General features: G+C 25.2%; 11 protein-coding genes across 11 annotated transcripts, besides 4 other annotated features; 9 read left to right on the top strand and 2 right to left on the bottom strand.

The window, feature by feature from the left end:
• Positions 1–64: 64 nt before the first annotated feature.
• Positions 65–824, top strand: EHI_098280 (14-3-3 protein 2; the record flags this gene model as incomplete). Its single annotated transcript, XM_648529.2, has 1 exon — positions 65–824. One exon carries the CDS (start codon positions 65–67, stop codon positions 779–781), a length of 717 nt encoding a protein of 238 aa, XP_653621.1. The 3' UTR covers positions 782–824.
• A 155-nt stretch (positions 825–979) lies between these two features.
• Positions 980–2,092, bottom strand: EHI_098270 (RhoGAP domain containing protein; the record flags this gene model as incomplete). Its single annotated transcript, XM_648530.1, has 1 exon — positions 980–2,092. One exon carries the CDS (start codon positions 2,090–2,092, stop codon positions 980–982), a length of 1,113 nt encoding a protein of 370 aa, XP_653622.1.
• Positions 2,093–2,309: 217 nt separating this feature from the next.
• EHI_098260 (uncharacterized protein) lies at positions 2,310–5,480 on the top strand (the record flags this gene model as incomplete). Its single annotated transcript, XM_648531.1, has 1 exon — positions 2,310–5,480. One exon carries the CDS (start codon positions 2,310–2,312, stop codon positions 5,478–5,480), a length of 3,171 nt encoding a protein of 1,056 aa, XP_653623.1.
• Positions 5,481–5,527: 47 nt separating this feature from the next.
• EHI_098250 (mutT/nudix family protein) lies at positions 5,528–6,392 on the top strand (the record flags this gene model as incomplete). Its single annotated transcript, XM_648532.2, has 1 exon — positions 5,528–6,392. Exon 1 carries the CDS (start codon positions 5,532–5,534, stop codon positions 6,390–6,392), a length of 861 nt encoding a protein of 286 aa, XP_653624.1. The 5' UTR covers positions 5,528–5,531.
• A 184-nt stretch (positions 6,393–6,576) lies between these two features.
• EHI_098240 (protein kinase, putative) lies at positions 6,577–8,084 on the top strand (the record flags this gene model as incomplete). The annotated part of the gene is made up of 2 exons (XM_648533.2): positions 6,577–6,654; positions 6,789–8,084. 2 exons carry the CDS (start codon positions 6,577–6,579, stop codon positions 8,082–8,084), a joined length of 1,374 nt encoding a protein of 457 aa, XP_653625.2.
• A 79-nt stretch (positions 8,085–8,163) lies between these two features.
• Positions 8,164–8,646, top strand: EHI_098230 (uncharacterized protein; the record flags this gene model as incomplete). Its single annotated transcript, XM_648534.1, has 1 exon — positions 8,164–8,646. One exon carries the CDS (start codon positions 8,164–8,166, stop codon positions 8,644–8,646), a length of 483 nt encoding a protein of 160 aa, XP_653626.1.
• A 709-nt stretch (positions 8,647–9,355) lies between these two features.
• Positions 9,356–10,447, top strand: EHI_098220 (uncharacterized protein; the record flags this gene model as incomplete). Its single annotated transcript, XM_648535.1, has 2 exons — positions 9,356–10,097; positions 10,152–10,447. 2 exons carry the CDS (start codon positions 9,356–9,358, stop codon positions 10,445–10,447), a joined length of 1,038 nt encoding a protein of 345 aa, XP_653627.1.
• Positions 10,448–14,578: 4,131 nt separating this feature from the next.
• Positions 14,579–15,133, top strand: EHI_098210 (lysine and glutamic acid-rich protein 1 (KERP1); the record flags this gene model as incomplete). Its single annotated transcript, XM_648537.1, has 1 exon — positions 14,579–15,133. One exon carries the CDS (start codon positions 14,579–14,581, stop codon positions 15,131–15,133), a length of 555 nt encoding a protein of 184 aa, XP_653629.1.
• A 156-nt stretch (positions 15,134–15,289) lies between these two features.
• EHI_098200 (beta-amylase, putative) lies at positions 15,290–16,624 on the top strand (the record flags this gene model as incomplete). The annotated part of the gene is made up of 1 exon (XM_648538.2): positions 15,290–16,624. The coding sequence occupies one exon, from the start codon at positions 15,290–15,292 to the stop codon at positions 16,622–16,624; it is 1,335 nt and encodes a 444-aa protein (XP_653630.2).
• Positions 16,625–16,694: 70 nt separating this feature from the next.
• On the bottom strand, positions 16,695–17,612 carry EHI_098190 (uncharacterized protein; the record flags this gene model as incomplete). Its single annotated transcript, XM_648539.1, has 1 exon — positions 16,695–17,612. The coding sequence occupies one exon, from the start codon at positions 17,610–17,612 to the stop codon at positions 16,695–16,697; it is 918 nt and encodes a 305-aa protein (XP_653631.1).
• A 231-nt stretch (positions 17,613–17,843) lies between these two features.
• Positions 17,844–18,253: a repeat region.
• Positions 18,254–18,305: 52 nt separating this feature from the next.
• Positions 18,306–18,706: a repeat region.
• A 148-nt stretch (positions 18,707–18,854) lies between these two features.
• Positions 18,855–18,957: a repeat region.
• Positions 18,958–20,416: 1,459 nt separating this feature from the next.
• Positions 20,417–20,506: a repeat region.
• A 908-nt stretch (positions 20,507–21,414) lies between these two features.
• On the top strand, positions 21,415–21,999 carry EHI_098180 (surface antigen ariel1, putative; the record flags this gene model as incomplete). Its single annotated transcript, XM_650920.2, has 1 exon — positions 21,415–21,999. The coding sequence occupies one exon, from the start codon at positions 21,415–21,417 to the stop codon at positions 21,964–21,966; it is 552 nt and encodes a 183-aa protein (XP_656012.1). The 3' UTR covers positions 21,967–21,999.
• Positions 22,000–22,884: the final 885 nt, after the last annotated feature.

Below are 22,884 nucleotides of genomic sequence, written 5' to 3'. Positions count from 1 at the left end.
AGAACTAGAAGTCAAACGACTAAAGGTATATGAAGCCGATGATAGAACTTAAAATCAACAGTTGATGACTTCACGCGAAGATTTAGTTTATTTAAGTAAACTTGCTGAACAAAGTGAAAGATATGAAGAAATGGTTCAATATATGAAGCAAGTAGCTGAAATGGGAACTGAACTTTCAGTTGAAGAAAGAAATCTTATTAGTGTTGCTTACAAGAATGTTGTAGGATCAAGAAGAGCTTCATGGAGAATTATATCATCTCTTGAACAAAAAGAACAGGCTAAAGGAAATACTCAAAGAGTAGAATTAATTAAAACATACAGAGCAAAAATCGAACAAGAATTATCACAAAAATGTGATGATGTTTTAAAGATTATTACTGAGTTCTTGTTAAAAAATTCTACTTCAATTGAAAGTAAAGTCTTCTTCAAAAAGATGGAAGGTGATTACTATAGATATTATGCTGAATTTACTGTTGATGAGAAAAGAAAAGAAGTTGCTGATAAGTCACTTGCTGCCTATCAAGAAGCAACTGACACTGCTGCATCTCTTGTTCCAACTCACCCAATTAGACTTGGCCTTGCACTTAATTTCTCTGTTTTCTATTATGAAATTATGAATGATGCAGATAAAGCTTGCCAACTTGCTAAAGAAGCATTTGATGAAGCTATTCAAAAACTTGATGAAGTTCCAGAAGAAAGTTATAAAGACTCTACTCTTATTATGCAATTATTAAGAGATAATTTAACACTTTGGACTTCTGATATGGGAGATGATGAATAAACTTCATACCTTAGTTTCAAGTAATTCACTGTCTTTTGACTTAGTTCTTCTCTACCAAAGTTTTTTCTGTTTCTATTTAATTAAAATTGATTTTGTTAAATAAAGAAAAAAGAAATAAAAAAACTATTAATCACTTTTTTGTTAACTGGACGAAGGTTTGTGTTAATTCCTTTTCTAATTTTTAAACCTATAGAAAATTCAATTTGGTTTTATAAAAGTTGGTCTAAGTAAAGCAGCTGGTGCTTTGAATATATCATATAATACTAGTGTAGAAGATGTTTGTCTAGGAGAATTAATAACATTAGAAGGAGACCCAGCTACAGGAGTTGAAGAATTATTTTGAGTTGTTTGTTCACTATTTGATGATTCTATTGAAGTTGCCTTTTTATAAGGAGTTAATAAAAAGGGTGTTGAAGGTGAAGTTGAACGTGGAGAAACAGACTTATCTCCAGAAGTAGATGTAGTTGATTTAGACAACACTGAAATAGCTTCACTTCCATGTTTAGTATGATGTTTAGAATTTTTAGAATTAGTTTGAGCACGACTTCTAAATAAGCCACTTTGTTTTTTTGATTTGTCTTTAGTTTTTTTTGATTCAGTCTCTTCTTTTAAAGATTCAATAGGGTCTGTTTCTAATAATAACATTCCTTTACCACTAGTATATCCTTGTACATTTAAATCTAATTCTTGAATAGCAGATTTTGGCATATGAAGAATCATTTCATAAATTAAATTTTTAGCTAAATTTGTTTTAGTTAAAGCACTAAAAGGATCAAGGTCAGGATTTATAATCATACAAGCACTAAAAACCATTGCTAAATTATCCATATCCATTTTTGTTAATGACTCAAATGGAACTAGGAATTGAAGAAAGTCAATAATAAATATAAACATATCTCTATTGATTCTTGGTAATAAATTTAATAATTCCATAACCTTCTCTGGACTTTCATCTAATTTTGCAACAACATCTTCGTTGACAAATTTATCATAATAAATAGGTGGAATAATAGGTGTTGGTAATTCTCTCAAAAATAATTTAAATAAACTTGCAATAGTATGGCAATTACATTCTTTATAAATTTCATATTTTCCTTCATTAAATAATGTTTTATAACCATCAATATCATCTTGTTTTCCTGGGACTCTAAATAACCCTTCTAATTTATTACCACCTAATGCAATAATTGTATCTTTCATTAATAAAAAAGCAATAGGAATAGAAACATTTGGATGAGAGGATTTTTGATAGGACATAATTGTTTCTAAATCAACAGAGAAAATAGGTTGGTTTATATTAAAACAAGTCATTTTCTTTTTAAAGTTGTTAAGTTTTCGTTTTTTAATTTTAAACGCAATTCTAAACTTATTTCTTTTTATCTTTATCCTTTCTTATCATAAATAACATAAATTTTTTTAAATAACATTTCTTTGAATATTCTTCAAAAAATTGAAAATTTGAAGAGGTTTTTCTTTTCATTTAAAAATCAAAACCTCGATTTTATAAGATCTGTAGATTGTAACTTTGATGAGTGAGCCAGTTACAGCTCCTTCTCAACCATCTTCTCTTGGCGCTTTTAAGTTTTGGAATAAAAAAGAAAAAGAAATGAAGGATATTCCTGATGTGAAGAAAAATGGTCTTTCTAAAGAATTTTTATGGACATTTATTTTAAACAATGATACAGAGTATGATGAAACACGATGTATACAACAATTGAGTGAAGTAAGAAAAGTATGGTCAGTGATTGGGACAATGTCTTCGAATAAGGTGAAGAAAGATCACCAACGCAAAACCTCTTCTTTTGGTAAAGATATTGTACAAATGATTCAAGAAAATTACAAATTTATGAATGAAGGGAAAGCTCAATGGGAAGAGGCTTTTATGAAAATGACAAACACAGTAAATCAATTAAATGAAGATAATGAAGCATTAAAGGAACAAGTAAGGACTTTAAAAAATGAAAAAATGAGACATAGTTCAATTGTGAAGAAAGAATCAACTTTACATGAGATTGAATTACAATTACAAAATCTTGTTAAGTTAAATAACCAAATAGAATCTAAGTTGTCAGTTATATCTATACAACAATCAAATGATTCACTTATCCAAAAAAGTATTAATGAAAAAGTTGAATTAATTGAAAAAAATATTAACAGTCATACTCTTTCTAAAATCCCTTCTTTATCTTTTAATACAATTGATGAAGAAATGTCTCTTCATCAAATAGATGATAATGAAAATAAAACAAAAACACCAGAACTACCTGATCATTATTATACTGATAATTCTGTTATTCCAACTATTCCCCTGAAGAATACAATTGTTATAAATGATTATCAACCCTCTGAACAAACAGAAGAAAAACTTAATCACACTCAAAATGATATAGTTATTTCTTCAAAAAAAACACTACCTATTCAAATAGACCAGTTTAATGGGTGTGATGATTTTGTAGTACACAGACTAGACCAACAACCATTAGTTTCTTCATATGAAAATAATGAACATGCTTTAATATTAGAAGAAGATAATATACCACATCTTGGTAATGTCCCTTCTGTTCAACGTAAAACTTCACATGTAATGTCTCGGTCAGTAGGTGATGCTAATTTTTTGGATGAAATCCACCAAGATATGTCAACACAAAGTACTCCATACAGACTAATGAAGATGCCACTCAGGAGATACATTTCAAGTTCTAAGCATAATGAGTTATTCATTTCTCCAGCAACCAAACGATCAAGAAGTATTCTTTCATCTCAGCAAATGACACTTTCCCACGAAGAATTAACTATGAAAGTAAAAAAGCCATTAGTTAGAATTAATCAGAGTAGTGATAATCTTACACCAAGAAGTAAAAAGGATCATGAATTAAAAGAAAAAGAAGAAGAATTAAAACAAAGAGAAGAGATACTAAAGAAAAAAGAGGAAGAAGTTAGTCAGAAGGAAAAAGAAGTTCTTGTGGTTCAAATTGAAATAGAAAATAGAGAAGAAGAACTTCAGTCTTGGGAAGATGATATTCAAAGAAGAGAAAATGAAATTAGAGAACGTGAAGGTGAGGTTAGGAGAAGAGAAGTTGAGTTAGAACAGAAAGAGGAAGTAATTCAAAAAGAGGATGAGACTAAACAAAAGGAAATAGAAAAAATAGAAATAATTAAAACAGACCCCTTTAAGGGTAGAGCCAGCGAACCACCAAAAGACACATCTAGTTCTAAAGAATTTGAAGAATTAAAGAAAGAAAAACTACAATTAGAACAAACAATACAAGACCAACAATTAAGAGTTTGGACCTTAGAAGAACAAAATAAAAGAGTAGAACGTATTGTTAAGATGATGGATTCAAATGAACCTAGTGAAGATGATATTACTCAGTTTATTGAGACAATAAAAGAAATTGTTAATAGAAAAAAACAAAAATTAAGATTTATATTAACTCAAAAGATTGTTGATACGTTTAGTCGATATGTCCAAAACCCATTATCATTATCGGCAATAATTACTCCACGAGGTTCAATTAGAAAAAGTGAGAAGAAAAAAGATAAAAGAGAGTTACAATACATTCAATTTATACCAAATAAAATTGAAGAAAAAAGAAAAACGTCACTTATTGTCAAAGATAATTATGAAATGTATAGGACTGTGTGCTATGACTTTTATGTTAAAGAAGGAGAATATTACAGAATTATTAATGAATTTAATGAAGTTTATATAAAGAATATTAATTGGTCAATAATGAAAGACTTTGCAAAAGAATTTAAAGAACTTTTTGAACCAATATTAATGTTAACAAAGAAAATTGTTGATGAATTAGATAGGGTTTATTCAGATCCTATTAAAGATGCTGAAGGAAAATCATGCATTGCACTTGGAAGTATTTTAGAAAAATACGCACAAACATTAAGGGTTTATTTAAATTATATATTAAGATGCCCATATTTTGTTGACCATTTCCCAGTATTTAGTCAGTCAAAAGAATTGACTGATTCTCTTGTTCTTTCTATAACCAATTATATCAATTCTCAAAGACTAAACAATCCATCATTTGTAGTAAATTCATTTTTACCAATTTCTGCTTATATCCTAGCTCCAGTTTCTCATTTTTCTGTTTATCCACAATTAATGAGAGAACTTGCAATGAACATATCAAATAATCATTTTGATAATTTAGCAGTACAAAATGCACTCAGAATAATAGAAGGAATTGAAGATGAAATAGACCGTCAAAAAAATTCCGCAGAACGTTGTGATGCAGTTAGATTTGTAAAAACATTATTTGTTAAAACAATAGAAATACCTGATGGTCATTGTGAATTGTTATATTTTGGATTTTTAAAACCAGTTGATATAGAGAAATTTAAAGTACATGATGATATTATTAGAGTATGTTTCTTGTTTAATACAATGTTTATTATTACTAAAATTAAAACGTTCCAAGGAAAAGTATTAGATAAGAAGGCATTAACTGCTAAATTCTACCAAGAAATTAGTGGGTTAAATGTTGAATTTTTAAAAGGCTTTATATTAGAAGAAGTAGATCGATGTTTTATTACAGACCATATTATAATTTCACTTATCCAAAATATAGGTTCTATTATTAATGGATTTGCTGTAGAGTTTAATGAAAAACAATACAATTTTGTAGCTTCATCCCAAAAACAACAATATAATTGGTGTGATGCATTCTCTAATTTAATGTAAGTTTTTTATAAAAAAATCTTCTTTTAATCATTTCTTCTTTCTTTCTTACAGATGAAGCGAATATTTGAATTTTCATCTAATGCTGTTTCTCCTCCAACTCTTTCTAAAGTCCTACAATTACTTATATTAGAATTTGTTCCTGATAAACTCCCTAGTTTTAATGATAAATTATTAATGATAGAAGAAGCATGGTGGTATTATATTGATGTGTACAGATTATTATATCCTGAGTTACCTCGTCTTGAATTTATTGACTTTGTAAAACAAATAGCTTTTTGTGTACCAACACAAAGTCTATTACAAAATGAATTAAATACAACATCACCAGATATACTTCTAAGTGACTTTAATAACTTTAAATCAACTATCCCATGTTATGGAGCAATATTAATGGATGAAGACCTTCAACATGTTCTTGCAGTTCAAGCATTTAGAACAACTCGTTGGGGATTTCCAAAAGGAAAAATGAAAATTAAAGAAGATCCAGTAGTTTGTGCTGTAAGAGAGGTAGAAGAAGAAATTGGATTTAACGTACTTCCCTTTTTAGTCAAAGAAAATCCAATTGAGATTATTATGGGAAAGAAAAAAGTTACTTACTTCTTTTGTCATCATATTCCTTTAACAACACCATTTCATCCAAAAACTCGAATGGAAATTCACAAAATTGCATGGCTTGATATTGATGATATTACAAGAGAAGTTATTGCTAAAAACCCGGACTTTAATTTTTTTAATCAACTGATGATAAACGCTATGTTAACATTTGTTGCTCGTCAAAAAGGTATTGAACCTAAATTATTAGTTCTTGACACCCCTTGTAACTCTTCTTATTTCTCTGAAAATTCTTTTGGGATGGAGTATTTCTCAAAATTATATACTAATGCTTTTAAAACAGGTTCATTACATCGTTAACAACTTCTTTATCTTTTAAACAACGATAAATATAACAGAAATAAATTGTGTTGTTCTAAATAATTTATTGTTATATAAAACATAAAATTTTTCGCTCTATTCTAAAAAAAGAAAACGAAGAGTTTAGAAACTAATTGAAAATACCAAAAATAAACTAAAAAATCTTCAATATAATTTTCTTAACATGTCACTGTCTAAAGAATCGCGAACATCTTCTATGGGACCAAGAGCCCAAGTAAAATTTCCTTTTGAATTAAGTCCTGTTTGTAATAACATTATTCGTTATTTTTTTTTTAGGATGATAAGTTATGACTCTGTCAAAAAAAAATCTTTTATCGTTTTTAAGACAGTTTAAATTACATCCCAAAAATTTACTAAATACTTATACACTTTTAGCCAATACAAAAATTAACATTTGGTCATCAATACGCAGTACAATCAGTCCCTTTACAACAAACAATTACATTTATAAATAAAACTGATGAATTATATAGAATGACAATAGTTGTTAGTACAAGTCCTAAATATACAATGGAAGTTGATGAAGAAAAAATTAAAATTAAACGACAAAGTACAAAGTCTGTCACAATTACTATCTGTTTTAATACAGTTATTACAGTTGGCTTAACTGGAAGTGTTACATTTGAAGTTAAAAAAAAAGCATTTATTGGAAACGAAGCAAGTTCATTAACTCTAAGATTTCAAATGTTAGGTGTTATTCCTAAAGTATCTTCCAAACAAGTAATTCTTGAATTGGAACCTTTTGATACTTTAATACACCCACAACAAACTGAATTAGTAAATCAAGACATAAAAAGTAAATTTCAAATTAAAAATAAATTAACTCAACATGAAGACTCAAAAATAATAATAAAAAGAGAAACAAATACAATAAATGAAAAAGACTTTATTACTATTTTAGAACATTCAAAAAATAAAGAAGATATTATTAAAATTGGAACAGTTACAGGAAAAAAAGCACTTTATAATAAGGAACAGACATTTATATTTAATTTTAATGATGTACAAGAAGACTTTAATGCTTTAACATCAATATATATGGATATTCATCATTTTTCAATAGTTCAATTAATTGGATTAAATTTTCATTCAAACTTCATGTTATTAGAAGCAGACACACAATATAATATTGAACAATTTTTAGATTGTGAGTTATCTATTCCATTCTTAACGAGATGTTGTATTAATTTAGTTACTGCTTTACAATATTTATCTTCTCAAAATATTCTTCATAGAAATATTAAACCAAGTAAATTAAGACTAGTTAAAAGAGCTTCACCTACTATGGGGCTCCCTTTAATTAAATTACATGACTTTTCTTGTGGCATTGTTTTAGAAAATGGAAAACGTACAAATGAATGTGTTGGAACTATTGAGTATATGGCACCTGAAGTTATTGAAGAACAAGAATATGATGCAAAAGTCGATGTGTATAGTCTTGGTATGACGATGTATCATATTTTTAATAAAAAAAAACCATATGGTGAAATGTCAATACAAGAAATTAAAGAATTTGTACGTTCTGGACATCGGTTATCTCCAACAGATAAAATACCTATTGCAATAATAGGAATAATAACAAAGTGTTGGAATCAACACCCAGAACTACGACCTAATTATAAATGGATATTAAATGCACTTAATGATTTCTCTAGAAACTATACTGCATAATTAAAATACTTAATTTGTGATATGTCTCTGAATTGGGTTTAGGGTTTTACTGAAAAGAGTATTAACTTTGAAATAAAAAATGAATGTTGAAATATTAATTACTATTATTGTATTACAAACAATTGTTATTGTTTGGTTGTTGTTAAAAAGAAATAAAAAGTGTATTAAGTCTGTAAGTCAAACCACTGATAAAATAGCAAATACTAATGAAGAATATAAAATGGTATTACTAGTTAGAAAAGACTTAAAAATGCAAAAAGGAAAAATTGCAGCACAATGTGGTCATGCAGCTGTTGGTTGTGTTCTTAAAGCACAAAAATATGATCCAATTTCATTAAATACATGGAGATATTATGGTCAAGCTAAGATTGCACTTGTTGTAGATAATTTGCAACAATTAGAACAATTAGAAAAGAAAGCAGAAGAATCTAATTTAATTACGAAAAAAATTTGTGATGCTGGAAGAACACAAGTTGTCCCTGGGTCTATTACTGTTCTTGGAATTGGTCCTGCACCTGTTTCTGTTATTGACCAAATCACTGGAAAGCTTAAATTATTATAAAAATGATGACTTTTTCGAAACTGTTTTCTTTGGCTTTTTTTCTTGACTAAGTTTAAGGGAATGACGAATATTCTCTATTTTATGTAATTTTTCATTAGTTTCATTAATTTGTAATGAATCAACTAGTAATTCTGTTTTCTTATATTTTAATTGGTCTTGGTTTTTTGTTTGAACTTTCCTTAAAGAAGAAGCAGGAAAGAAAAGTTGATTTGGACAAATAATTTGTCGTGATATTGGGTCAAATTCCATTTGATTTTGTTGAGCAAACAAACTTAATTCTTTGAAAGAAATTTTTCTGAATGACTCATCGTCTTCAGTTGTATATTTTGATAAGTATTCATTCAGAGAGAGGTTTGGTGTTTCTCCAGTAGATGACTGGAAATAATCTCTTTTAATGATATTCTTTACGGTTTCTATGAACATTTCTTCATCAACGATATACTTTCCATTTGGTGCGATATTCATCAAGGGAATTAGTATGTCTTAAGATCAAGATTAAAATAATAAAAAAGTAAGATAACGTTAAATCTTTTTAGAAAATGGAAAGGTGAGATAGTGAAAAGTAATATTTTTCATTTGTTTAACTACTAAATTAAAATAAATATTTTTTTTTGCTTTTTTTGTAAATAGCCTCAACAAATTATCGTTCCTAAGTTTTAGGAAAACTTGCTCCTCTCATATGGAAATTAGAACTTAAATTAAACAAAATATGGAAGACAAAGAGGAGAAGAAGCAAAAAAAACATGGGATATTCTCCTTTTTAAAGAAAAAATCAAAATCAGCAAAATTTGAAGAGGAAGGATTAGAAAAAGAAGATAAAAAAGAAAAAAAAGAGAAAAAAGAGAAGAAAAGGAAAGAGGAAAAAGAAAATGAGAGGAAGAGACACTCTGTTGCTGTTGTAGAAAAGAAAGAGTGTAGAGAGCCAAATAGAAAATCATACGCTCAAGGAGGTAGTGTTAATATTTCAACATTTATGAAAAGCCTTCCTGATTGGCAAGAAAGTACAAGAAGAGTTATTACTGATTGTAGTTTTGAGACGTTTCCAATTGCTGGAGATTTACCTCGGTTATTAAAACATTTATCAATTGTACGTGAAGTATCTGAAGGGAATTATGATACTCTTTTTCCTAAAGATGGAATTGTTAATAAAACAAGTAATGCTGGTGATTGTCTTCAAGTTATTACTTGTGTTACTCAATTACTTGAAGGGGAAGAACAAGCAGAAAAAGTAGAAAAAGAATGGAATGAAACAATTGTCAATGACCAAGACATGAGCGTACAAAAGACTTTTTTAATAAAAATTTTAAAAAAAGTTTTTGTAGAAGAAACAGAAAATAAAGAAGTACCATCACCTGTTATTACATTTTTAAAAGCAATTAATCAAAAAATTATTGCAAATTCTACAATGCATTTAAAGATTGTTTGTGGTAATTTGTTCTTCAAAGACTCTCGTTTGTTATATTTTATTAAGAAATAAATAAAAAAATAATATTTATAATACATAGAACCAATGTTTTGGGAAGTAGCTTGTATTCTTCAACAAAAGACATATTTAATTCATTATAGAAAACAAGAAACAACAAGTAAAAACCCCGAAGAATATTTTAGATTCTTATGGGAATTAAGACTTGTTTTTAATTCTAATTTAACTCAATTAGAAGAAGTAACAATGGGAATTTCATGTATTGAATTTAAACCAGAGACTACTGAGGCTATTCGGACAAGTGTATTAAATACTCTCAAATCAATTCAATTTACTGATTGTCAAATAAAAAATGTAGGTGAAGAAGATGATCAATAATAATACTTTTGTTCTGTTTTAATTTCGTTACAATAAATGATACATTCATTCAATTACTAAAAAATATTTTGTTTAAATCGTTCATATTTTGAGTTACTTAGAAAAAGAATTATTATTTTATTTTCATTTTATAAATTATTCTGTTTTAAATAAAATGAATTTCTTAATTTTATTATTTTTTAATTAGTTCAGGTAATTTAAATTTGAAAGTCAAGAAAATCATTGATACAAAGAATTTAATATCTCTTTGTTTTATTAAATTTCTTTTTAATAATTGTTTATCAATTTCATGTTTATCAAAGTTAAAGATCTTTTTTTACATTTAAAATGGAGGAGCTAAAAAAATAAATGAGTTTAATTTATTAGATGATTTAATCTTTTTCATTAAAAAAAAACTCAATTTATTAAAAAGATAAATTTAACTTATTAATTGTTTTATATAGTAACAAATAACTAAAATGGAAAGTAAAAAAGGGTATTCAACTGTGGTATTAACTTTGGGAAGTTAAATACTTAATATAATTTATTAGTATTATTTTTATTGAGTATTGAATTAGGTAATTGAGCTAATATAATAATTACTACGATTGAATGAGTGATACTAAAACTAAGTGGTCAAAGAAAAAACAAAAACACCAATATCACAAAATTAAATGAAGAGGTTAACGTAAAGATGTTTAGGGTAAGTACTGGCAACAAGGTTAAAATTCATAATATGAAAATTGATAAAGGTTGTTATAAATGTATCATATGTATAGGTTTTATTTTAATTTATATGTATATAAGTGAATAAGAAGTTAAAATTTTCTTTCATTGAATAATAAACTTAAAATAGTAATAGTCATGTATAAAGAATAAAACGGAAGAAAAAGAAAATTACTTAAATCGTTAATAAAAAACAAACAAATAGGTTATGGAAGGGAAAGAAAAAAAAGATGAAGATAATAAATATTTGATCTAATACACTAGAATAAAATTAAAGGTTTGATGAATAGATAAAAAAATTAAAGAAGTTTTGGTTTAATAAAATTTGTTTAGAATAGTTATTTGATTTCATTATACTATTTACTCTTCCTTTCTTTATTTTTTTAGGAGAATTTAATACAATTTACATAAATAGATTCATAAATAAAACTATATAATAAATAATAAAAAACTATAATTAATAGTATATTCTACCAATCAAGTTGTAATTTTATTTTCTGATTTGTTTAAAGTCAGTATTTAAGAGTTAAAGATTAAAGTGTTTAATTATTAAGTTATACATTGCGAAAAATAAATCATAAATTCATTCATCAATATAAACTAAAAATAGGAAGTAAAGTCATAAAAAGCTTATAAAATAAATAGAGTTAAGAAGAATAAGATGAACTAATTAGAGAAGTCAGAAGAATGAATTAATGACAATAACTCATCATCAATAGGTTTACTGTATTTGGAGATAACTCCTTCTCCATCAACATAGACATAACTTCCATCATGAGTATCAGTCTTTGAAAGGATTTGAATAATTTCCAAATCACAATCTTTTAGGTCTAAAGGCGTTTGGATGTCTCTTATTAATGGAGATGGTCTTTTTCCAATAGATGTTGTAAAAGCCATCTTTGCTGATATTATATAAATATTAAGATAAGAGAGTTCAAATAATCATCTACAGACTATTATGTAAAAGTAAAAAAAGAGCGAAAAAATGAAGTTGAGTATAACGGTTTCAAGACTTGCTAATCTTTTATGAGAAAAAGTATTTTTACAAAACGTTAAATATTTACTCTTTGGAGGGATAAAAATGATTTTCTATTTTTATTTTCTATTTTAAAATATTTCTAAAGAAATATTTTAAATTTTTTCTATTTTTATTCTTGTAAATTTCAATATTTTTTTACCCCATAGTCTTTTAAAATTTTGTTCTTTTTTAGAGAAGAGACAAATTTCATCTTTATAATATTGGATATGAAAATATTAATAAAATTGTTTTGAAGTTCTAAATTTAGAAATACTATTGAAATTATTTAGTTTTGTTATTTTTTCAACAATATTCAATAAAGATTTTATTACAAACAATATTACTTATTGTCAATGAATATCTTTATTAAACAAAAATAATCTAAAATGAAGATAAAAGAGTTGATAATTCAAATTAACAATTCAGAAAAAAAAAAACAGAAAGAGAATGGAAAGTTTGAAAAGATATAAAAATAGATTTTTTTGAAATTTTAAGATTTATACCCCGTTTAAAAAATTCCTGTTAAGTTCTTTAAGTAACAAATTTTCATTTTTTGAGATTTCTATCAATATATACTGTTCAATCTTTGTTAATATTTGTTATTTAAATTTTTTCTTTAAATATTATAAATAAGTTATAGAAATAATTCGCTCAATATATAAATACTTTTATCAATCGTATTTTCTTTAATCTTTTTTTAGAACTAAATTTTTAATATTTCTTTAATATTTTTAAAAGTAAATTAGAAAAATTATTTTTTAACTGAGTAACGACAATGGAATATAATATATAGGACAAAGACTTTGACTATATATATTTAGCAAAGTAAGTAATTGTTTAATGTATTTTTAGGTAGTTTTGTCTATTTATTCTTGATTTTCATTAATTAAATTTAAGTTATTATTTTATCTAAGTATATTTGTGTTATATTTGTTCATTATCTTATTATTATTGTTTGTAACAGTATTTAATTTTTCCTTTTTTCATAATTATTGTTATTTATTTTTATTATCCATTTTATATTAATATTTATATGAAACGTAGTTATATTCATTCTTTTAATTAAGATATACGATATACCATTTTCTTTTGAATATGTACTAATTTATATATTTTAACCCAAAACATGTATTATATATTTCATTTTAAGAAACATTATGAATAAATTCATTAATATATATGTTCTTTTTCTTTTTTTTTTCTGATTATCCTTCTTATTTTTTGTAATTAATATAATCATTTTATACCTTCCGTCGTCTTAAAATTCTTTGTATTTTGTCCATATTCTATTGTGTCATTTATACTTTTTATTACTCTTTAATTTCTTTCAACCATTTCCTAGTTAATCTCTTATTTATTACTTATGTTTTTGGTTTTCACTTCTTTAGAGATTAGAAGTTATTTGTTTCTACTTTATTGAAGAATTTATTCTTTTCTATTACTTTTTTCTTTGAACCAAATGTCTTTTATATTTCCAACAAAACCTGAAAAAGATTGTATCTTAATCTTCCTTCTGTGTTTAAAATATGTTAGTGTTGATATTTGTTAATTTTTCTAATAAAAAATAAGAAGTTATCTTGTAAAATGTCAACAATAATGACTAACAATATGAATAGATAAAATGGAAATAAATTTACTAAACTATGACCAATATAAACTACACATAATTCAAAAATGATAACTGTTGAATCGAGATTAACTATGGAATAATATTAAACGCGTATTATTTAAACTAAAAGAGCAAATAATGAAAGAGTTAATAATTGTAAAATTATAGAATAAATTATAATATTCCTTATATCCAATAGTTATAAGAAAAGAATAAATTAATTTCATAGCTCAATTAATAAGAAAGAATAATAGATTTTATACTGTAGAAAGTATTTAAGGAACCAACAAAATAAAAATAGTCTTAACCTATTACTTCACAATACAAAAATATAAAATAATATAACGTATTAATCAAGTAAAATGATAACAAATTTATTTTATACAATAGAAATATCCTAACTGTAGAAATAAAAAGAAGAAAATATCCTTACAATTAAATAACTAACAAAAGAATAAGTGTGTTTATAGTAAATTATAATTTCATTGAAAATTAGTAAAGAACAACTTGGATTAAAAGTAATAAAGATTTGTCTTTCTATAAGAAATAAAATAAGACGCTCAACAACCTATATTAAAATTGATTTTTTAGAGAATATTTAAATAAAAGAGATAAGGAAATAACTAATCATTGAAGTCAAAATAACTAAAACGAAGTGTAAAATTGTTATTTTATATATTAAAGTAACTTTGGTAGACTTTGTTCAAATTGTCATCAAAATGGCTTTATAAAATATAAAAGAAATGAGTTTAACAAAACAAAGGATTTGATCTTTTCAAGATTCAGTCAAGTTCAGTTAATGGAAAATATTATAAGCACAACAAATACTATTCAAGGAAAAGCACAAGCTCTTCTCAAAAAAGAAGTATTAAATGAAAATGAAAAAGAGATAGTTGAAATGATTAATGAATTAGCTAATGCATTAAATAAAACTATCACAATTCTTAATGCACAACCACCTTTAAAGACTGAATCAAAAACAAAAGAAGAATTAAAGAAAGAAGAGAAAGAATTAAAGAAGCAAAAACAAATGGAAGAGAAGAAATTAAAAATGGAAAAGAAGGCAGAAAAAGAAATTGTAAAAGAGAAGAAACCAAAGAAAAAACAAAGACTTAATGATGAAAATAATGATGAAGAAAAAGAAGTAAAAGATGATAAGAAAGTTAGTTCATTGGAAGAAAATAAAATTTCAAAACAAACTAAAAACTACGGTAAAATTTTGCTTGAAGAAGAAGAAGGTGAAGCTCCTACTCCTAAAGAAGAAAAGAAAGAAAAATACAAAGAAACAAAGGCTGATGCCTTATTAGATAAAAAATCAAAGAAAGGAAAGAAAGATATTTTCTATGAAAATTAACTTATATTTCAATTAATTTATCATTACAAATATCTCTTATTTTAAATAAAACATAAACTGAAATAGAATAAATAATAGAATAAATTATTATTAAAATGAATAATCACAACTACGAATAAAACCTTTGAAAAATATACTTAAAACTTAAAAACAAATATGATATTCTATTTTTTAACATTCATCTTTGGATGTTCTGCTGTTGATGTTAATGGAATGCTTGAATTAGATATTATATCAAGCACTGGTTTTAAAAATAAAGCATTATTACAATCTCAATTAATGAAAGTTAAACAAGCTGGATTTACTGGTGTTATGGGAGATGTTTGGTGGGGATTAGTGGAAACATCTCCAAAAAATTATAACTTTAAGTATTATCTCGAATTAGTGGAAATGATTAAGAATGTTGGTTTAAAATACCAACCTGTTATGTCATTCCATAAATGTGGAGGTAATGTTGGAGATACTTGTAATATTCCAATTCCTAAATGGGCAATTGATGCTGTAAAGAAACTTGATGGTTTCTTTAAAGATTCTCATGGAAATGTAAATGATGAGTATATTAATTTCGCTTTAGATAATGTTGCTGTTGAAGGCGGAAGAACACCAATTGATTTTTATTATGACTTTATGAACGCTTTTAGTACTGAGTTTAAGTCTTATATTTCTGATGGTGTTATTGATGAAATACAAATCGGAGTTGGACCATCAGGAGAAATTAGATATCCATCATACTGTGCTGCTAATGGATGGCAATACCCTGGCATTGGAGAGTTTCAAGTGAGTGATTCAAACTCTCTTAGTTTGTTACAACATGCTGCTGAAGCTAAGTCACATAGTGAATGGGCACATATACCAACGGATGCTGGTGTTTATAATAGTAAGCCAAGTGATACTAGTTTCTTTGATGATAATAAACCAAACAATTATGCAAGTGATTATGGTAAATTTTTCCTTGAATTTTATACACAACTTATGCTCAACCATACTGACCGTGTAATAATTGCTGCTAGAAAAGCTTTTGGAACCTCACTTCCTCTCGCAGCTAAAGTTTCAGGAGTTCATTGGTGGTATGGTAGTTCTTCTCATGCTGCCGAAGCAACTGCTGGTTATTATCAAGTTAATGGCTATTCTACTTATTCTAAAATCAACGATATTTTAGGAAAACACGGGGCACGATTTACATTTACTTGTTTAGAAATGGCTAATCCAACAGACTTAAAAGCAGACCCAAAGAGTAGACCAGAAGATCTTGTTACTGAGGTATTTGGTGTTGTAACTAAATGTGACAAAAGAGGTGAAAACGCACTTGATATGATGGGTAATAGTAATGAATTTTGGGTTGATGAAGGGGCATTGTCTACAACTATTAATCAAGTTGCTTCTAAGAAATTAAATGGATTTACCTTCCTTAATTACATGAAAGTGTGTTGTCAAGTTCTAAACTTTATCAGAAATTACAAGATCTTTGTTTCACAATTGAACTCAATTTAAGTGAATTGATGAAATGAAACTTAAAGGTTTTTTGTTTTACTAAATAGTTTAATTACGAATATCCTCTTTCTCAATAAAAAATGGTTTGTGTTCGGTGGTGTGGTGGTAGTTGTTCTTTATTTTTTTCTCCATAACTCCACAAGAACCAATCAATGCGATATCCTTCAATAAATGAATTTTTGGTTTCAAGGAATATAGCTTGAATCATTTTTATAGCTGATAATACAGTACACCTTATTTCTATTTCTTCTTCAGACCCAGATGGAATTTCCTTTTTATCAAGAATCTTTTGTTTTAATTGATCTTCTATGTCAAGAACATCCCATCCAAGTAATACTTGAGGAATACGGTAATCAGCAAATCCAGTTAATTGTTCCAACCCTTTAATACATCCACACATTCCTTGTATGTCACTAACTACAATTTGAGCTCGTTTATAAAAGAATACTTGTCTTCCTTTATAAATGGTTGAATCTCTAAACCCAGGAAATTCTTTTGCAATAAGAGAAACTAAAGTTGTTGCATCGTATTTTGATTCTTCTAATAAATTTAATACCTTTTGGTCAAACCTATTACACAAAACTTCACCTACTTCTCTCATCAATCGAGTTCGTTCTTCAATATTTGAAATAACACGGTTGTTATAAACTAAGTACTGAGAGAGTAAACAACTAGATACATGTTTCATTTGGTTAGGCTCAAAAACTTCAGGGTGATCATGTTCAAGACGTGATAACCCTTTTGTTAAATCATCATATTCAAACCCTTCGGTTGGCCAAAAACAAAAGTTTAATGCATCTACAACTAAAATATATCTTAGCCGTGATTCAATGTCATTAGGTGCTTGGTGAATACTCTCATCAAAGGTTTCAGCTTCAATCTTTTCTAGTAATGGAATTATCTTTTCTTTTAATTTTATTTGATTCACTCTGACATGTTTTGCATTTTGCTCTATATAGTCAACACTCCAACGAACATATTCACACATACTAATTTACTTGAAAGATACTTTTAAGTTTTTTGTTTATTTCTTTTCATTTTTTTAATTTTTAGTAAGATTTTTTACGATACAAACCATACAATTGTTATTGCAATGATTATTGAGTAATATCATTATGTATTGTAAAGAAAAACAAACAAGTCATAGAAATTCACCGTTATACAAGAGAATGAATGTCAATAATAAAAGGCATAACAATATTCACGATAAGAAAAATCTAAAGAAAAATAAATAAGAAACTGGTAAATACAATGATGATAAAGATTATATACAAAACAAATATAAATGTATAACAATAGATGATAAAGAAAAAGAATATGAAAAACATGAAGTAAATAGGGGAAAGAAGAATATAAAAAAAGTTAAAAAGATGAAGGAAAAAGAAATAATATGATATGATATTCTTCAAGAAATATATTCAATCAAAAAGATAATTGAAAGAGTGAAAAAAGAAATAAAGGAAGAATAAAAAGAAAGAAGAATATATTAAAAAGTTAAGAAGAAATAAAAATAAAGAATGAAATGAACTAAAGAAATAAAGCTGTAAGAATAATAATATAACACGTAAAACACAAGGAAAACATAAAATAAACAACAAAGAAAAGAAAAGGAAAGAATTAAAGAAAAATACAATACTTCCAAACAAATAAGGAAAATAGAGAAGACACAACACTATAAAATGAAAATAATACAAAAAGACATGCAAAATGAAATAAAATGAATAAGATTTGAAGAAATTTAAAATAAAAGAATAGAAAGAATAAAGTAGATAAAATATATGATGAAAATGAATAAAGAAATTGAATAAAAAATGAAAGAGTCCGAGGCAGTAGAAATAAAATTATGTTTGATTCTAATAAGAAAAATAGAATAAGGAAGAAACAAATAATGAAATATACCCAAATAACGATATTACTTTAGAAAATTGGAAATATTATATGAAACACAGATGAGATTAAATAAAGTTAAAATGGAAAATAAAACAAATTACGTTTTTGAATGAAAAATACAGAAATTATGACAATGTCATTATAACAATAAATGAATTAAATATAAGTCTAATGAAAATAAATAATTAGAAATATTCAATAACATATAAAAGTAATAAAAGAAAAGACAAAGATAAATATAAATAATTGATAAGAAGAATAAAACTAGTGTAATAAATGATATGAGTAAAGATGTATATCACAATAACAACGGAGATAAAAGAAGAAAAGAAATGGTTATAAAGAAAAAAGGTCAATTATTAGATATATACACTATTGGATTTTCTTCATATGGAGAAGTTATTATATCAGTTTCTTCAATATGTTCGATTGGTATCATAGAGAAAAGAAATTTTTATAAAGAATAAAATAAAGAAAATAGAGAGATTAAAATAAATGTAAAAATAATTTGAATAATAATTTGAAACGAATGAATAATAAATACCTTAAGTAATAGACTAATTAAAGAAATAAAAATGAAATTGATAATATTAAAGAAGTTAAAAATAATGTCATTAGAAATATGAGAAATGTTATTAAACATTGTTTTTTTTTACTACAACCAAGTATACTCATTAGAGTTGATGGAAGAAGGCATATAACTTTGGTTAGGCCCATATGAGTCAGAAATAATAAAAACAAATTCTATTAACACTTAATTAATTTGTATTGTTGGTTTAATGAAAAACAAATGTATTTGATTAGCATTAATTATTTAATTACTTCAAATACAAGCTCTATATTTTATTGTGTTATCTTTATGAATATTTTTCCAATGTACTATAGTTAACATAACATGAGAAAATCGATAATAAATTTGATTATGAAAAAAAAAACACTTAACAATTTTGTTGATATGTGTAAAATTGTATAATAACGCTTTAAACAATTCAACTCAATAATATATGTATATTAAATTATTATGTCAGCTATCATTAATTAGTATATATATGATGTTATACATGAATTTTAAATGAATAGAATCAATATTCAGTTGAATTGTTAATGGAATTGAACATACACCAAATTTAACTTATTTCTCTTATTCAAATGATAGTAAGTCTTACATGTTTCTGTCTCACAGTTGATTGTTGTTTTAAATAAGTTATAGACCATTTTTTGAAATTAAATATGGTTCAATACTTAATTATACTAGTGATGTTATTAAATGATATTAATGTTCATTAAGAATAATAATTTTATTTTCCCCAGAACCAAAGTATGAGTTGATGTATCTAATGGTCATGTATTAAATAACAATATCATAAAATACATTTAACAATTTTAATGTTATTTATTTGGTTGTAATTCAGAATCGCACCATAAATATTAACATAGTCATAAGACTTGAATTATCAGTTATTATCTGGCTATGGTGTTAGTGTTTGATAGAAAATTTCTTATTCAATACTTCAAGAATATTATTGGACATTTATTATAATAGAAGAACGTGTATTTGTAAAGATAATAGTATTTTTACTTGTTCTGATGCAAGTATATGTGTTAATATAGATACTATCAAATAAAATATATGGATATACATTTTGATGATGAATGAAATTAGACATAATAAACATAGTATTAATGGTATATTCATCATAAAATAAGAAAGTAAAGAATGAGAAGTTTTAATATACATGAAATTCAAATAAAGAAGAAACAGTTACTTAAATGAAGAATATTTAAGTTAGGTGTTTGAAAAGATTTTGACTTAATGTAAATAAAAGAATGAAAAATAGAAATTTACATGTCTTAACAACAAAGAGATAAAGAAGAAGTGAATAGTGGATGAGTAAAAAGTCTTAAACTCAAGTGAAGGGGTTAGTTCTCCACCAGAGCAGAGGAAGTAATAGAAAAGTAAATTTAGATAACACTTAATTAACTACTTTTTATTTTAATTAATTTTAATTAGATTAAAACAAATATTTGACAGTACTACAACCAAAAATTATCTGTTGATAAAAATTAAATAACATTCCAAATATGATAGACATTAATTAATATTCCATTGATGAGATGACATATAGTTATTTAAACATACATTATTCTTATAAATAGAAAAGAATGGAAAAAAATACAAAATTAAAACAAAAGAAATCAGAAAATCAAGCAGAAATTGGTAACACAATAAGTGGTTAATGAAAGGATAAAAACTAATGAAAAAATGAAATGAATAATGAAACTAATGAAATCCAAGAAGACAAAACAATGAAAATAAAGAAAAGATAATAATTTATAATAATCATAAAGAATATTTTATTGAAGTACAACTTGTAAGAAATAACTCTAAAGAAATATTTTATAAAATTAATTTTAACTATAAAACTAGTAAATTGAATAATTTATTAATAATATTTAAACTAATGCAACTCACTTATTCTTTTTTCTTACCAATTAATAAAATTTTTTTTAATTTATAATATTAAACTATAATAATATTATGAAATATTACCAATTTTAACCATATTTCATTTTGGGATTTTTCTTCATTTTTTGATTGTTTCTAACTTTGAAATATTCAAGTCAACTCAATTCAACTGAAATTCTCTCATTCGTTTTAACTCAAGCATAATAATTAGAACAATAAAATATCTTCAAGTAATTGAAAACTTTTCTCATCAATACTTTTTGTGAGTAATACTAGGAAATCTGTGTGAGACAAAGGAACAAACGTTAATAGATGAAAAGAATAAAGTGTATTAATTTCAACTCAAATAAAAGGGGTTGAGTGGAGCATAAAGACTAGTTTTTGATGACATATAATATATTTAAACGAAGTTCTGAAAAAGATAAATTATTCAATGTTCGCATTTTTATTATTTATTGCATTCACTACTGCAACCAACGTTATTCCTGATATCGAACAAGAATTAAAAGACGTTGGCCTTTACGATTTGTTTTCAAAGAAAGAGTCTATTCATGAAAATGACATAGAAAATGAAGAAGATAAAAAAAGTAGTTCAAACAGTGAATTAGATGAAAATTCTAATAACCAACCAGATGAAAGCTCAAATAATAAACCAGATGAAAGCTCAAATAATAAACCAAATGAAAGTTCTGATAATAAACCAAATGAAAGTTCTGATAATAAACCAAATGAAAGTTCTGATAATAAACCAAGTGAAAGTTCAAACAATAAACCAAATGAAAGCTCAAATAATAAACCAGATGAAAGCTCAAATAATAAACCAGATGAAAGCTCAAACAATAAACCAAATGAAAGTTCTGATAATAAACCAAATGAAAGCTCAAATAATAAACCAGGAAGTAGTTCAGATAATTATGATAATCTTGATGCTGCATCAAGTCCATTCATTGTTCTCTTTGCTATTATTGTGGTTATCTTATTCTAAATTAATTAATTTGAATTTAGTCTCTTTTTTATTAATACTATTTATAAATATTTTAAGACGGCAAAGAAAAAAAGCAAATAATTGAAAAAGAAGAGAATGAATGATATAAAAGAATAAAAAGAAAGTAAAAAGTAGAAGAAGATGAAGAAAGAATAAAAGTAGAAAGGAGAGAATATAAAAAGAAAGAAGATAAAGTGTAATAAAACAAAAGAGATGATAAAAGAAGAAAAGAATGAAAAAATAAAGGATGCAAATTTTATTGAAACAAATAAAAAAAGCGCAAAATTTAATGATGCAAAATTTAATGATGCAAAATATTTAGCAACATTTTTATTGATGCAAAATATTTTGAAATAAAAATAAATCATCATTTGATATTATTATTATATTTGATAATAAATTATATTATATATTAAATACATCATATTTCTTTATTATTTATCTTTCTTTTCTTTTTATTATTTCATATATTACATTATTATTCATTCATTTATTATTTATATTTCATTTATTAAATAAAATGAAAATGAAATTGTAAAATATCAATTAAATATTCATGAATAATAATTTATTAATATTTAATAATTGAAATAACAAATAATAAAGTAACAATAATGATATATTCAATATATTTTTTATTTTATTTGTTCAATATTAGATTATTCTATTTCATTATCATTTCATTGTCTTCATTATTTCATTATATTATTTCATATTCATTTATTATTTTTTAAAATCAAATAAACAATAATATTGATATTCATTCATCATATTAATTTAATATAATAAATATACACAACATTTAATAATAAAGAATGAATATTTAACATTGAAAATATTGAATTATTCAATAATTTATTCAACACAAAATCAATAAAACATATATTTTGATAATATATGAATGAAATAATAAAGAAT

The sequence above is a fragment of the Entamoeba histolytica genome, genomic scaffold (assembly GCF_000208925.1).
Source record: "Entamoeba histolytica HM-1:IMSS scf_1104750517789 genomic scaffold, whole genome shotgun sequence".
Classification (NCBI taxonomy): Eukaryota; Evosea; order Mastigamoebida; family Endamoebidae; genus Entamoeba; species Entamoeba histolytica.
Note: the sequence above shows the minus strand (reverse complement) of the source record. Positions and strands in the feature narration are given on the sequence as shown.